Here is a 17702-nt window from a genome sequence, read left to right on the forward strand (position 1 = left end):
ATGGATTTTCTAATATATTTGATTAGGATTATTAGGATCATGATATTCATTAGATTTTCCTATACTTTTTAGTATGTTTTTCTTCAACAAAATACACTTGTAGATTTTATTGGATTTTCCAATAACTTGTACAGGATAAATCATTACTTTGTATTTGAGCGATTAACTTTAAAAATTACTGAAATGACCTAGTAAATTTTATTTCCAGATTTGGTTCAGTGTAGTCGAACATTGTTTACGTTATTTACTTTACATTTTCCAAAGGTCATCAATCACATGCTTCAAGTTTCCTAGGAAACTTACGATACGTCGTTATTAATTTCAACGTCGCGACGTATGCGACTTGTCGCTAGTAGGCAAAGCTGCTTTGATTACTAGCGCTCATATTTTGGACTTTTTCTGCATGCATAATATAATTTTTAAGAAACGGTCTTCGAAAAAGTTGTTCAGTAGCAAATTTCCATTGGGGAGTTCAAAAAAGGGAACAAAAGCTATTAGTAGGCTCGGTTAATCAGAAGAGACAAAAATGATGATGTTTTTTCTGTACAAAATATTTAATTTTCTCATTCAAACCTAAAAGTTCAAATTTACTCATGTAAACGATACACTAAAATTCTTCAAAAAATCATGGATGCGCTTTTGGCCAAAACGGAGCTTTTTAGATTCTAGAGTTTGAAAAATTCAAAAAAGACCCTAAATCGACTCAGTCTCCTGCATATCGCCAATAATGCATCAATTCCGACATTACCACAACATTCACTTCATGTAGCTGCCGATTGCTGAAACTAATAAATCATCCAGCGCACTTGAACTGATTGTGATCGACAGTCAAAAAGTTGTCATAAATGGCGGCCATCAATAAAAAACGCAAGTACGTGCATACACATTCCTACGGTGTGTCAAATTCAATTGAGAATGACCCTTCGACTCCGCTGAATGGCGCAATACAGTCAGTCAGTAGGTACACACAAGACCTTCCGCAATTGTAACTAGCGTATGTAGGTAACTGTCCCGGGTCCTCAGAGTTTGTGTCTCTAATTTAAATGCCTTGTTCTTCATGAGCCAACTTTGAAGGCGACATACTTTTGTCGATTTATTTTCCGTCCGTTTCTCGTTAGCAAAGAACCTAGGGTACTGAATGGCAAGGACCGACCGATCGACCGGTGCCCTGATGGAGGTTTGCTTACGGCTGATGATCGGAAAAGTCAACCTGTTTACCAGCTGCCTCCAGCATGTATTAGGTACCTTTTGAACAATAATTAGTATATACGAAACCGCTCAGAAGCTTGGATCGGAGCGAGTGGCCAGGCAAATGTTTTGCAATAAATCTCGCCCCGCTGCTGGTCACGATTAGCATCAGGGCCCGCTGATCTAGTTCTGGGAGAACGAGGTCCTACTCTACACATTAGCAGCAGAATACGTTCGTTTGCTGGGTCCCAAGCGAAAGGTGTCCGATTCCGCCCTATCGTCTAATAAATTAATGGACTGTCGTCAACAAGTCTGAAGTGGTATTTACATCCCGGGCTCGAATATGCCGCCCGTATCGCTCTGTGGGCTTCGACGAAACTTTGTAATCACATAGGATTGGCTAGGGCGAGTCTTAACGTTATATAATGTCAGGGAGCTAATTTCAGTGCCAATACCTTTTTACATTTTCCAATCATTCAAGAGTTGCGCTAGCTATCCACAGAAAACGAGGCCGCGTGTATGTCTACAGCTCAATGAGTTTCTGCAGAACGCCTCTGGGGCTGCTGGATCTACTTGAAGTTTAGCGCAGACTTAGTCGAGCCACGACAAAACTGATTCACAAAAATCGAAACGTTCTGGGTTGTTCCGTTCTAAATAGATCTGGTCAATAAAAAACATGGTATATAACTGCAGAAATCTAGTTTGCCTACGCACTCGGAGAAGAACAACGATCAGTTTTGCGATTCCGATGCCATTTTATTAGCATGCACTTGGAGGTACATCACTAAACCAGTCACAGCTTCAGTGGGATACACGTCACGCAATGAATATTTTATTCAATTAGGCTGGAACAAATATCTATTTCTTCTTTTGTCACCCCCCCCTTCGAAATTTTCAAAAACCCGAAGGGAGAAATAAATAAAGTTTGAAGTATTTAATGTAAATTTCGAAAAAGAAATCAAGAATCCAAAAGATTACAAGACGAAAAAAACAAATTTTGGAAGATGGAAGTTATTCCACCTTTTGTATTCTTGATTTTATTGAATTTTTCGATAAAATATTACATGTTTTTTAGGTTTTGTGCAATGATATTCTATGCAACTGTGTTGCATACAAGCTTTCGTGCAATTTATTCCAATTTATTTGTTTTCCGCATTATTTTTTATTGTCCCCCCCCCCCTCGCGATGTTCCAACTTCGAGTGACAAAAGAAGGATTTGAAATTTGTTCCGGCCTTATAGGTGAGAGCCAAAGAAATTAGCGCGGAAAGTACGATCCAACATTTTCATGGCATTATTGGAGGTGACTGCAAATTCTGCTCATTGGTCTTATGAAAGGATAGTAGGTGTAAAATATGGGATTTAAATCAATACTGAAATTCAATATCAATGGGGTGAATTGGGATAAAAGTGGGAATAATTAAAATGATGTGAGTATCATCAAGTGGTCGGGGTTCGACCAGACCGAATTGAACGCCATACACTTTATTTCGAGATAATTGAGTTCAAAGTTCACAGTCCTGCCAATTGATTCCATTTCATAAGATATATTACTAAGTTATTTTACCGACAAATTTTTATTTCTTTCTAGGTATCGAGGCACATTAAGTAGAAAATTGGATCTTCATTAGACTGAGTCGATTTGGGGTCATTTAAGAATTTCTAAAACCCTGGGGTCTTAAAAGCATCATTTTGGTTCAAAACTCATTCGTGATTTTTTGAAAAATTTTAAGTAATGTTTACATGAGTAAATTTGAACTTTTATGTTTGTATTGGAAAATTGAATATTTTGTTCTGCAAAAATAAACATAGTTTTTATTTCTTCGGTGGAACTGAGCCTGCTAATGAGTTTTGCGCTAATTTATAAATTCTCTAAAGGAAATTTTCCGCTGACTAACTTTGTTGAAGACCATAAATTCGTATCTTATTAGGTAAAAAAGTTATTAGCTGTTGAATAGGGGTATTTCTTTTGATTTTGATAAACGATCAATTCAACTGATTTCACTGCTTGTTCCTATCAAAGTATTCCTTGGAAAGAAGTCATGCAATACCCCGCTGGGCATAAACATAGATGTCAGTTGAAATGACTGATTTTCAATGTCAAAAGACCCTATTCAACAGCTAATAATTTTTTTGCCTTATAAGATACGAATATATGGTCTCGAGAACAGTAATGTGATTGCTGATTTTAAAAACAACACATTGAACGTGAACCTGGAAGAATCCATGATAAAAACGATACAGGAGGACAAATTCATTATTAAGAAAAACAGTTACTCGAACCAAAAAGCATAGAACACAGCAGTATTCTATTGATCTACAAACCAATCGTGTGGCCTTTCGTAGCTCCAAAATGTATTCTATTAAGAGTTTGTGGACGTATTTGAAAGAAAAAATTAAAGTTTCATCAAGGCAATTTAAGGTTGTTTTAACTTTATGATAGTTCTTCAATCATCTTATATATAAAAATGGAGGCGTTTTCTTTGTAACACCATCACGTATGAATGGTCGATCGTAATGAAGTGAAATTTGGTATTCGAGGGTTTTTCGGGTCAGAGATGGTTTGTCTAATAGTTTCAAGAATCTCATGTTTTATGGAAGGGGGGCTCCTATACAAAATCAACTAGAAACGGGACAAAAGAAGAAGACGATTTTCACGAAAACTGATTCACGAGCACGAAGTAGTTAAAGAACTGTAATCATTTTCTAACGATTTATTAAGGAACGGGTAAAACGAAGTTTACCGGGTCAGCTAGTTTATATTAAATAAACCATGTAGTGTATTTTTTTTTGTCATACCCCAAAAATATGCAATTTAGTAAACTAATTGCAACTGAGTTAAAACAACGAAAAATAAAATTTTAATTACAATATGATGAAATTATCAGCTTACTGAACTTACTAAAATTCAAAAGGGTTTTAAGAAACTGAAAATATCGGCTAATTCAGCAGTAAAGTGGATTTTGCAAGTTTGGTATACGATGAAGAATTCTTTTAACCCTCATTCGTCCCAGAACTTTTTAACCGTTACAGTCCCTGGACTGTTAATTTTACACTCCTTGTTTAAAACAGCTGTATCGCCCTTGTTTCTCAATCAGTTTTTTTTAAATATAGTTTTTGAACCCGTAATGTAACTCAAATATCTTTCTCAGACAATATTCAGCTACAACACTCCAGTTTTCCGTTATTCAAAATCTGAGTAAAAAAATTTCGAAAAACATGCTTCGGAAAAAAACTGTTGATCAGCTATGGAAACTTAAAAAAAATTCATTTAGTTTTCAAGAAAGCTGAAGTTAGAACCTTTACGTTGCTCACAAGATTTTTTTTTCAATTTTTTAAGATCATGATCACAAAAAATGTAAACCTAGTGTTAAAACTGTACTTTTCAATCAATGAACCGTCAAAATTGTTTAAGTCACACCAGATAAATTTTGAAAAGAGGATTGAAAAATTGACGTAATTTGACACATTTTTGCATTTTTAGATTGCCAAAATACGAAACACAAAATTTTTGACGAATTTTAAAGTTTAGCTGTTTTTCGAACCTTTTGTCAATTTGCAATTTCTCAGACTTTCTAAGATTTAAATTCAACTTTGAACTGGATTTTGAGTATATTAGCGCGCAGTTTGCGCAATAAAATTATATTCACCAGGAAGATAATTTCATACCCATTCTATAGTGGTGTAATTACATAAGCGTAGCGATACTTTACAAAATGCAAAATGCTCAAGCTGGATGCACTCGAATACAGTTACAAGCCGCCAAACTTCCAATGAATAGTGTCATATTAACACTTAAGAACGGATTAGGGTTGGCATGATTTTGACAATTTTGCCATTTTTTTGGCATTTTTTCGAAAGAAGAAATGAAATTAATTCAAACTTCAAACTGCTTCAAATGGAGACACATTGCAATAAAACATTCTTTTCATACAAATTATGGGATTAAACGGGACATGTGCGATCGTAGAAAATAATGTAAAACGAAAGTAAATAAGTGATCCCAGAAGATTGTCGCTTTCGGTGTGTGGATTGTGGGGGGTGGACAAAACAAAGCATAAGTCAAAACGTTCTGTAGTGTCAAACAAAGTTGTTAAATAAATCAAATTCTTGAATATTAAAAACTCAAGAATGACTTTTAGAAATGTTTACATAAAGCTATAGTGTTATTTGGCTCAAAAATATTTTTTAAAATTTTTATTCATATTCACCCTCTTACGATGAATCAAAAGAGACTGAAGCTTTTAAGTTTTACACCGTTTTTCTCTAGAGCTTTTTTTTTTAAATGTAGCTTTATTTTTGGTCTAAAGTAAACCTTTGTGTATTTGGTTTTAGTTTTATGATGCTTTTCAAATGCATTTTTTACTTTGTTATGATGACTCACACGAGAATGATAGATGATAGTGATGATAGTACGGTGTTGTAGTAGTACATGCTATTCATAAAAGATAGACAAATAAAGGTTGCCCACGATGAAATTGCCACACTATGATATTGCTTTAACGTTTTTAACCGTTGGGTACAATTTAATGAAAATTTGAGTGGATTTAGTTCATAGTCCATTGTTTAAATCCTGCAAGTTTTAAAGTCCTGTGATCAAAACTCGCGGAAATGGAGTAGAAAGAACCGCTCGTGCGTGATAAAATCTTGTGCATTTATCACGAGAACAAGGATCGTTCACATCGTTCCATCGCTCAAATGTTGGGAATCGCGAATTCCACGGTGTCGCTAGTGATTAAGCGGTTCGAGGAACGATTGACCACCGATCGGAAGCCCAGAAGTGTAGGAAAAAGTATTCCGTACAACACCAAAAATCACAACCGCGTAGTTGGGGCTTTCAACCGAAACCCGACCGCCTCCGTTCGGGATGTGGCTAAGAAGCTGCACCAGAAGGTTAAAGCTAAGGCTGGGCTTCGAACGTTCAAGGTACAAAAGGCCCCTCATCACGACGAGAAGCAGAACAAGTCCACCAAAACCCGTGCCAGGAAGTTATACCTCAACATGCTGACGAAAGTTGAATGCTGCATCATGGACGACGAAACATAGGTGAAGGCCGACTTCAAACAGATCCCAATCTTCTGGCCGGATTTGGCCTCATGCCTCTACTCCAAGGACGTGCTGAATCGGTATGCGGACAATAACAATAAAATGAAATTTAATAGTTATTTTTCAATCCCTGAAAATTTGATGGCAATCGGATGAAAACTGTGTGAAATTGAAGCGAAGGCTATTGGTTTCACACTTTTACACATGGGAAATAGTGTACCGTTATTGCGAGCGCATCCATCGCCTATTGCCCACTTATTTAATAAGAATCGAAATTTACTTTTGATTGCATGTATACAACTTCTCTAGAATTTGTGGTTTTTACCGGGATCTTACAAGCACGGACATCGTTTAAAGGCTCTGGCTAGTTATCGACCTAAGGAAACTCGATTTTGAATTTGAGCGACGCTCGATATCAAAGTGCGCTTAAATTGTGATTAGTGCTTTAATGGATGTTGAAGAAGTGGTAGCCCAGTTCGAAAATTACAGTATAATTCAAGCGAAAGAAAGAGTTTGGTTTTTATGGTTCAGCACACAGCGCTGTTGCTTTTTGTATAAAACAAATTTCTTCAAAAAGTAGTGAACTTCCCGAAAAGCTTTCTCTTCATTATTGAAAACAATCGATATGTTCACTTTGTCCGATATATGTACATTCAATATCTCCCTCTGTTGTGTTGTGAGCCTACTTGGTTGAATGATTCAACAATCAAAGCAATCTAAAGATTCCTTTAATTCAACCACGGTATCGGTACCGTGGTTGAATTAAAAAGAATCTTTAGATTGCTTTGATTCAGTACATTCAATATCTTTCGGAAGCGTTTTTCGATCCAGAAGTATTTTTATCAAGAAACAACAGGAAATTAATCCTTGCACTCTTTCATCAATCGATTCCCAATCAGTCATTCGATTCCATCAGAAAGCTGTATATTGTGGAATCACACAAACTTTGCAAATTTGAAACCATTCTCATCCGTTCTGCTTTCCCATTCGTAAACAATCAAGTCACAACCTGTTCGTTGCTCGCTCGTTTGTTTGCGGAATATCTCGCGCTCGATTAATTCCACGTTGTCGCCGCTCGATGGTTTCGTGATTCATACAGCGAACTATGAACGAGGCGGTAGGAAAGCTCTCTTCCGTTGCGCCTAACGATTTTCGCTCTAATCGAGCAGTTTGTTCATCCGGTGCGCTACATATTTTTTGTCGCAAAGTGTTGTGCAACACTGTTTTCGGTGTTCATGCTACAAAGATTTGTTTGATAATGATAAGTTTTAAATTTTCATTGAAGCTGGGCGATTTTACTGTCTTCAGAAATGTTGCGCGCCGGCCAAAGGTAATTCGAGCAGATTTGCCTCCAGCAGGTCGTATGGTAGAATCAACTTTTCATATCATGCTGACCAGCTCCAGTCGTTGAGCTAGTGTCGATCGCGTCGGACGTATTTTAAAATTTGCGCCCATTCGTTGAGGCAAGACCTCGGACAAGTTTTTGTTGTGTTGTTTTTTTTTTCGATGAACCATATTTACCAGCTCTAGCTGGCATACCGGTTTTTATTCGTGTTTTTTTTTTCGAGTTGCAAAAGGCTTCAGCATTTATGTGCGAAATTTTGTTCTTTCCTCTTTTGTGTACTGCTGCCGAGTATTTACGGAAAGGTGAAGTGAAAGAATACTCGTGCTAGGTGAAGTCGAGTTCTGTTGGTTGAATACATACTGGGATTAAACGAAGCGTGGAGTGGTCGCGCGATAAGAGAGCTCTGCCGCATGCATTAGGAATGCCGTGATATGTGAATCATAATTTTGGAAACATCAAGTGGGGTTCAAATAAATCAGCTTGTGGAGGCTGTTGATGAATATGTCGCAAGGTGGTATGAAACGTTGTGCTGAATTAAGTTGGAATATCCACAAGTGATTACTTGAAGTGAACATCGATTCACAGTTTGGTTGAGGTTGTTAAAATCTCTACTGTTTGGAAGCCGGTGTTTGTAGAGTTGGTCAATATCAGTATTTGATTTCTGACCTCAAATGCACTGATGTGTAGAGTGTATCCTGAGCTAATGGGTATAAAACTATTATAGCGAAGATCGATGAAATTATCGTTTTAAAGTTTTTCTTGAACCACTTGCATCTTGCACAAAGGATGCCTTCTCTCCAGTGTAATTAAGAATAAGCGAGAAGCTCCGGTAAAAAGCAGCAGACTGTATGCTTCATGGCCATCATCTTCTTCACCATCGACCTCACATCGCAGAGCTTACGAATGTCTGGCGCAACACCACAAGAAGACCATTTCTTTTAATTATAATACATAATTTATGTACCTGTGGCCAAACGTGTGTTGTACAATTACCGTGCAAGTTCCTAGAGGAATAAAAAGTGCAACCAATCTTCCAACTGGGATAAGCCATCCTCCTTTGTGTTCTTCGTGAAATGATGATGATGATGATGATACTCGGTCCACCGTAGCCCTTTCCTGGAATACTATTATGTAATGTTGGAGCTCGTTCCACGGGAATCTTTTCCATGAAGTCTGCGGCCAATCGTCAAAGGCTGTCGTAAGTGTGAGTGGAACTATAAATTTACAGAAATAATGAGAAAGAACATGACCAAACAAAAGACTCAGATAACGAAGATACGAATGGAACGAAGATAACATTGGAGCATAAAAATTCCACTCAAAGAAGCACCGTGTAACAGATTGTAATGGAATGAAGATAAATTCTCATAGCGCGAGATTACGTTTATGGTTAGAAATTAAGCTTATTGAAATAAAAGTGCCGTTTCATGAGTGCTGCCTTTTGTGATTGTGTACATTCCATCGATTACTGTGGATAGTTGAGAATTTTATACACTGTCAAGAAGATTCACCGAGAGGGCTTCAATGAAGCAGTGATCCATTTCAATATTGTTTTGCATTATAAATAGTGAAATACTGATAAGAGCCACAATCGGTGCACTTTTCTGTCTGTCACTTCTCGAACACATTCAATGTTGTCAATGGGTTGAAAAGGCGTTTGATTACCCTGAAAATGCCGATCACCACTGCGAATGCTGCGAGCAGTAGTGGCTCTACGTCGTCTTTGAAAATTTCCGGAGATGATAGTCGCGTTATTAGTCGACAGGATGAACTGATGAGCAGTGGTAGAGTAACGCCGGTAAGCGGACCGCTTGGAGGCGGACGCAACGGTAGACCTGGAAGTGGCCTGAGTCTCAGTGTACTAGGTAATTATCATTGCAGAATACTTCGAAATATCTCAGTTAACCCATTCGAGACGGAGGCCTTTTCACTACATTCGAACTCATAGTACTTTACTCTTAGATAACTTTTATGTCGTTTGAATTTCATCAAAACCATTTCTCAATACATTTTGCCTAACATTTTCGGATTCCATTGGTCTAAAAATATTATTTTTCCGAGCAATAGTAAACTCACAATGAATGATTGTTCTGACAAAGGCACAAAAATTCCATTGCACACACGGTGTGCAATCGGTCTCGAACGTGTTAAGCTTAATCTGAGCTACATGTAAAACACTAAGATTCTATCCGTCCAATGAACCCATTTTTTCAACCTTTAATTTGTCCAACAAACCCATCTTTTCAAGCTTTATCCAGTCGGTTCGTGTAGCTCACCTACTAAGTAGGGTTCAAATTAATTGTTTAAAAATTCTCGAATATTCATTAACACTCAAATTCAGGTATTACGGTTCTTGATTTTTTCAAACGTTAAAAACCATGAACCAAATGAAATTTATAAACAAAACAAAATAGTAAGTATTAGGCACAATTTTGGATAACGTGCCGCTATTAAGCCTACCCTCATTCTGATACCTGGCAGAGTTCATCACACTCAGAGATGCCTTTTTTACCCCCAGTCAGTGAGTAAAAGTAAAACTTCGATGCAGGTGATATTTGAGCATCAAACTCAATGTTTGTGCAGTAAGGTGGTAATGAATGTATGGGAAAATTTTATTCCAATGATGTTGTGAGGCAAAAAATAATAATTTGAAAAATTTCAACTTAATTAGACTTGATTTAGAGGTGCTTCAAAGTGTTCAAAGTTTCGGTTTTTTACCCTCAAAAATCTCCAAAAGATGAATAAAAGGATACCGAAATTTGAATTTCAATGTCAAATTACTTAAAGATGCATAAAACTTTGAAATCTTTGAATCTTATGGATTTATACCTACATAATGTTTAAGAAATGCCATGTTAAATGAATCACAACTCTCCCCAAACATCATCTCAAACTAAATTTCCAATTAGTATGTTTTTTTTTATTTCAACAAATGTGATCCTCAAAACAATAATGAAACAAAAATACATTGAAAAAAAAAATTTAATAAAATTTATATACACTTCGATAAATGATAATTATACAAGGCTGTCGCAAAATTTTTACAATTTAAAGTTAGAAATACAAAAAGTATTGTGCAATGATTGCAACTATGATTTTGAAAATACGTGCACATTTTAAAAACCTTTAAAAAATCTGTCAGTATTTCTACATAAAAGTGTTCTGTGACACAGATTCTGTGACGGTAAATTGCTCAAAATTCTGTGAGACTATAGATTTTTCTAACATTTGTTCTAACAATAATGACAAAAAAAAAATGACTAAAATACAAAACAAAAAAACAACAAAACCGAAACAAATGGCAAAAATAACAAACTTTAAAAGAAAAAAAAACAAATTTGCTAAAATATATACAAAAACTACATAAATTATAAAAGTTACCAAAATTTCAAATTTGTTAAACCTGCAAAAATGTTAAAATTAATCCTAATCCGCTCTTTAGTGTCAATATGACACAATAGGAAGTTTAACTTTTAACTTTAGTCGGGTGCATCCAATAAAAAAAAAATTTCAAGGATCCGCAATGAATTCTTGAAATCTTCCGAAAGTTTTCCGTTATTCAAAGTCAAAGAAAAAAAAAAAATCCGATAAATCATGCATCGGAAAAAAGACTGTAGAACAGCTACGGAATGCTCCCTTAAATTTTAACTTAGTGTCCAAGAAAGCTGAAGTTATTTAGCTATACGTTGCACATAGGGATGTATTTTTTTTGGAAATTTGTTGAGATCATGACCACAAAAAAATTAAAAAAAGGTGTAAAACCGTAGTTTTCAATCAGTGAACCGTCAAATATCTTTAAATCATACCAAATAAATTTTGGAACTGAAAGTTGACGCAATTTGGCACATTTTTGCATTTCTGGATCGTCAAAATACGAAACACAAAATTTTTGACGAATTTTCAAAGGTGGCTTTTTCGAATTGTTTGTCTGTTTGCAAGGCCGTGCGAAGGGGGGGGGGGAAGGGGGGTTTAGGGGTTTAACCCCCCCATGACGATATTTTCCAAGTAAAATTTTCACTGGAGTGTCGAAAAATTACTTGATTTGAAAGGTGTTAAAAAAACTGTTAACGAGCAAGTCAGAAATTAGGCTCACCTCCGGCGGAATTAAATCTTAAATTACCCTAGGCTTGAGACATTTCATATTACCACACTATATGACGTTCACGAATTGAAACTAATTTTCAATTGTTAATTTCGAATTGTAATTCAATCAAACTTTTATATTGAAACTCTAAACTTTACATACAAAACCCCTACCTCGTCAAAAGAATGGGTTTTTATTAAGTAGTGTGACTAAACAAGAACAGAGTTGTAAACTTCAAAATCAATTCATCGAATTCTAATATCGACAAGTTGGCAACCATGTAACAGGCAATTACTTCTCACGATGATCAACAGAATTAGCAAAAGAAATCTAAAATCTTATATCCTCTACCTTATAACTAAAAATTTTGATTTAAAAAATATCGTTTATGTCATTAAAAATGATATGCTGATATGAAATATTCTTCAAGAAATCAATTTCAGTCTTACCTTTAATTAGTGTTTCTTGTCCTACTAAATGCTCAATATCACATAAGTTTTTGATAAATTACACTTGGCAACAAAATTTACATTTTTTTTTATCAGCTGTTGTTATTGTAACAACTTTTCAAAATAGGCTAAAATCTTTCAAGGAAGTTCTGCAATTTTATCAACAAAACTTGAAAACAAAAACATAACATTTCAAAACAAAAGTTTAAATTAATTATCAACTTTCATCAAGATTTCAAGTAATTTTGAGTTCTGCGAAAAAAGTTCTAAAAGTTTTCTGTTTGTTTAATTTTCCTCATTTAATGAATTTTAGAAGAAGTTTTAAACCAAATTTAATGTTAGATACTTTTTATAGCATAAATCTGGTTCTTTCGCAGGTTCCAACATATTTCTGAGAATGAAATCAAGTTTTTTTTTTAAATTTCTGCAGTAATGTCAAAAATACTTGTAATGATATATTCCCTAATTTTTAAAAACGGTTGATTTTTACTGTTTTAGATCATGCATAGTCATCATCATCAAAATTATTCCTTTATTGAATGAAGTATAAATGTAAGTTTGATAGTTAATCAGTTATCAATGAATGAGATCACATAATACTAAAACATTTTAAAACTCCATATTATCAAACAAAAATGTGATAGTCCATATTTAACAAAAGATTTGAGTTCATTTGAATCTACCAAATGAATCATTGAAACATACATAAGCACGAAATGCTGTTCTCTTGAATTAGTTATTATATTCTTTAAACAAATTTTTATTTAAATGTTTATTTAAAAAAAGATCCTTCTTAAATGTTCAAAAACTTATCTATTTCATCTTCATATTTTGTTTAAATTTTCAAATAAATATACCCAATGTTATAGTACAGATTTTTTCAGTAAAAAAAAAAATGATCGAATTTTAAAGTCAAGCTTTTTAAATTTTAAGAAATATTTTCGATAAGTTTGTGTATGTTTTTCAACTCTGAATTTCTGTGTTCTAAAAATATGTACCTTTAACTTTTTACCAATAAAAAATCCACATTTCCAATCGCGATTATTATTTTTTTTTTCAAATTCAAACACTACAGCGGAACTTTTTAATGAACCCTTCATGAAAATAAACAAAAGAAATTTAAATGAGCATGAATAATAATAACTATTATTATCATTCCTAACCATGGTTAATTTTTTAACCTGATCTGACATTTATTTTAGTATTCATATATTTTTTTTAATTTGTGTTATGGATATATTTATTTCAAATTTGAAAACTAGGTTGCTTGGAAATCATTTTGAAGAAAATTTGTAGTTCAGAATTAGGTGTACCATTTTGCAAAATTTATCAATGGCTTACTAAAAATATCATAGATTTGCTACTTTTATTGAGGTTTATTTTGGAAATTTCTATTCATTTTATCAGTTAAATTTATAATATTTGGAGATAGTGTGATAATCATGAGTGAGAAAATTATGTTAGAAATCCATTTCCTTTTCATTGTGTATTTTTGGTACTGTTACTAATTTTAGCTAAATATGAATTTCGAAACCGTCGTCGGAAAAACACTTCCGTTCTCAGGCACGGCTTGCTGCGACCTCCTGTTAAACACTGCAAAACGTTTTGCTTTAAAAAGTATCAAAGATCCATTTTCAAAATTTATCTAAAAACAAGAGGTGGTGGAAAAACATTAATCGCATACTTGGGATCAAATATATTAGATTTGAAGAATATATTAGATTTGAAGAAAATATTAGATTTGAAGATTGTAATTTTTTTTAAATAATTTATGATATGATTTCAGTGATTTTTTTTTTCAAAACAGTGCTGGAGTTTCGAAGGAATCGTAAACTAAATCACGTTTAAGCAACAATTTGTAATTTGTCCTGGATCAGCATAACATTTGACTATCTTTCAAATAGTTTTGCATCTTAGAAAAATCTATATATTTATATAATTTTCTAGCTTAAAATAATTCCAAAACTCCTTTGTTGACGCAATGATGATGCAATCAAACATTTCACTGACATTTCTTTAACGCCTCTTTATAACATAGAAGCAAAAACTATTATCAGTTATTATTTGTAAACATAGGTAAATTGAATTTAATTGAGATTTCAAATACTTTAAAACTTGCTTCAGACAGTTAACAGTTTTTTTTTAAATAAAATAAAACGTTTTAATTGCTTCAGATTGCTTTTATTCTCTCCGTTCACCGGGTTGATCAAATCTTTTTGCCGATAGTCACGACGAGCTCAAAAAAACCGTCCTCAACCACAACACACATGGTCCTAATCATTTGAACGTTAAGAGATCAAAAGGGGTTTCCAAAACGAAAAAAAAGAAACAGTCCACTTTTTTATGTATAACGAACGAACAAGTTCAAAGCACACACTCGGAAATCTTATGCTTCCTAGCTGCCGTTTCTGGGGTCGACCCGATCCCAACCCAAACCCATTCCACTATCGTTTAATGACTCGGTCAATATTTGAATTTGGCTTCTTCTTTTTGGAAAACAAATTTTTTTTCGGCTTCAGGTTTCTCCGCGCCGCGGCCGTCCGCCAGTCTCTTCGCTCTATTCACAATTCAAAAACCCACCGACTAACGCCCGTTCAAGTGGCTGGTTGTAGGTAGGCATATGGCTTCCTCTCTATTGCTGCTTCTTGAGACTGCAGGCTTGGGTCTGGCTGGATCTTCTTGGATCCCACCCAACAGCTTCTCGTGGCGCTGCGCAGCTCTTCATGGGAAGAATCCGTCAGACAGATCCCCCCATTCAGCGAAAGTGATTGATCGGGATTTTTGCGAAGCGCGCTACTCTGCTGGCTGCTGGGCGATATTTATGTGTTAAGTGAATGGTCTGAGTCTAAGCCTGACTGAGCTGAGAACGACCCGGACGATCTTCGACAGCTCGTTGTTTGTTGCTTGGATGGTTCAGCATTTTTATGAGTTTATTCAGATCACTCGAGTGTGTCAAGTCGCGTCCGTGTCGTCGGGTTCAACATATGTGGGGGCAAAAGTGGAGCTCTGGAGTTGCGCGTTGAAGAGCCTTTCTACTTAAACCGATAGAGTTTGTGTTGGCAAACACTACAACTAACTACAACGGAAACACTACCAGTTGCATGATGAAATAAGTTTATCTGTATGTCTTGGAGTTTTGACACTATAATTGTGACGGAAATATATTGTTTGAATAAGAAAAACCATAACATTCGTTAGACAAAATCACAATCTTATTAGTTTGCCGCTCTTAGCGTTGAAGTCTTCCAAGCCAACAGTCATTAGATCAAATCCCGGTCACACGGAAAACATAGCCTACAATTTCTATGGGCTGGTGGTTTGGAGATCCTCGCCATCATTTCCTCGAAAGGTGTGCGCTCAGTATTAAGTAATGAAATCTCTTCGAGGAAACATTATTTTTTATCAGATTCTACGTATACATATGTATACGTTTGGTTTTCTAGATATTTTATAATAGGTATAGGTTAAGTTTTTTAGAAATCTATCATATTTCATTGAAAAACTAAATAGGGAAATCCGGAAGATGGAAAAGCACGTGCTTAACAACGATTTTAAACGGCACTATCATACTACTTGTCAAGGTATTATGTAATTTAGAAGTAATTGTGGGGACTGGTACCCATTGCATTAGCACAATGCCTCATCAAATTAAAACGATACCATACCATATTATTAACTCTACGTTGGCTAGAGAAGGAGAGGATCAATTTATATTCGCATCAAACAGTAGCTTCAGTTAAACGGAGAAAAACCGTTCTAAATTTACTAGAAAGGTTTTGGTTTTAAAGGGACCATTTTTGTGATCACTTTTATCAAACTAAAAGATAAAATAGTGAATCTAAGAATTCACTTTAAAGGTTTAAAATAGCATCGTTTTTGCTTATTGCAAGAGGTATGCTTGGCTCTGTTTATCCGCTTTGTGTTGAATCAAAATAATCAATGCTGAAATATCTAAATTGATAATTCAAATTGGCATTTCAGTCAGAAGAAAGCATTTATTAGAATTTTCAATTTGCCCGACGTTTCGGTCTTTGGTCTTGGCCTTCTTCAAGAGATACATTGCAATGTACTGTATGTGTTTCTGAGTGCATCGAATGTGAGGGAAAGTTTTGCTGGTATCTAACATTTTTCTGTATGTTGTTATCATTATGACCAAAATTCAATAAAGGTTTTATCTAGAGATGTACCGAATATTCGGTTGGCCGAATATTCGGCGCCGAATACCGCCAAAAAACCGTTAAGCCGAATATTCGGCTCACCGAATAGTTGAGCTAAGTATTCGGCCGAATAGGCCAAATATCTACTACAGACTTGTAAATTTTTAAATTTTTTTTGGATAATTTATAAAATATCCAAAAGTAATGTTGTAAAAGCCACACAATCATTGAAAACTTATGGTTTCAGCAATTATTTACGAGGAAAAATGACCTTAAATTTCTATAAAATAGGAAAAACATGGTTTCAGTAAAACATCTAAGTTGTATCCGCGTATTTTTCACTGAAGATCGTGCAGGAGAACGCTGAACGGTATCGTTTTATACTTTGATTATAGTTTATTAGAGAGGGATATAGAGGGGGTGTTTAATCCCTACCCCATTAGGGTCCAAAAATTCCAAGTGAAATGTTTTCAAAATTTCAAATTCTCAATCAAATTTTGATAAACGACTCAGAACTAGAGCCAAAATCTCGACATTTTTTATTTCAGGTTCACAATACTAATACAGTTTTTATAAAAAAAATTCTTACTTGTTGATCGAAATTTAGTTCCGAATATCGGATTCCAATAAGATAAAACTAAGCAAGCTAGATTGCAAAGATGTAGTCCGATTTTGTTCACTTTATTTGCAAACAATAATTTGATTTTATTCATTAGAATTTTGTATTTTGCGTCTTAATTTTTAGAGTACATTTTATCAACATTAACATGGATGGTCTGGCAACTCTGCTAGAAATAAGTATTCCTGCTTTACAGTGAAACAATTTTGTTTATTTAATCAGTCAAGTTACCTTTTAAAGTTTTAATTTTGCTATGATTTTAGTGTTAAAAGTGCTTTGAAGCGATAGAAAATGGAGGTTTTTGTTTAAAATGGTGATAAAGTGGAAGAAATTGCATTTGAAAATGCAAACAAATTGTTCCAATTTCATCTTGTTCCTGAATCGTGAAGTGTTGTTGGGTTAAGAATAATTTAGCAAATACTCAAACCCCTCGTGATGTTCCTTATTGCGATGATAACGGAACGTAACGCCTCATCAACTGGAGTGAGCGAAACAAAAAAATCAAAACAACCAAACCCAATGACATCTTATGGAATGCAAATTATGTTCATATTTAACTTGGATTTCCTAAACTGTCCGTAAGTTTTGCCCCGGAAATTAGCCCAAACGATAAGGTAGGTTTTCTCCTCTGGTTTGGGATTGGAAGACGATTAACTTTAATCTGAGGGTTGGTATCGAACTACCTTTTGATCACGTAAGTAAGCGACCATAAATTTATGCTTCTGATAGAATCCAGACCTCATTTTTTTTATTAGTACGCTAAATCTGCTCATCTAAATTGTTCGAACCAGGTTATTGATGAATGCGAAAGCATCT

At 34.8% G+C, this 17702-nt stretch overlaps 1 protein-coding gene across 4 annotated transcripts in view; it reads left to right on the forward strand.

Annotated features, from left to right (window-relative positions):
* The window catches only part of LOC129757648 (protein TANC2), a 392643-nt gene that overhangs the window by 91253 nt on the left and 283688 nt on the right, over positions 1–17702 (forward strand). The window contains exon 1 of one of the 4 annotated variants that reach the window (XM_055754922.1): positions 7650–9442. The exons of the other annotated variants lie outside the window; for them this stretch is intronic. Coding sequence (XP_055610897.1) covers positions 9250–9442 — 193 coding nt within the window. The 5' untranslated portion in view covers positions 7650–9249. Of the gene's footprint in view, positions 1–7649; positions 9443–17702 lie in introns of those variants that run through there. 4 annotated transcript variants of the gene reach the window in all.

This window comes from Uranotaenia lowii, chromosome 3 (assembly GCF_029784155.1).
Source record: "Uranotaenia lowii strain MFRU-FL chromosome 3, ASM2978415v1, whole genome shotgun sequence".
NCBI classification, from domain to species: Eukaryota; Metazoa; Arthropoda; class Insecta; order Diptera; family Culicidae; genus Uranotaenia; species Uranotaenia lowii.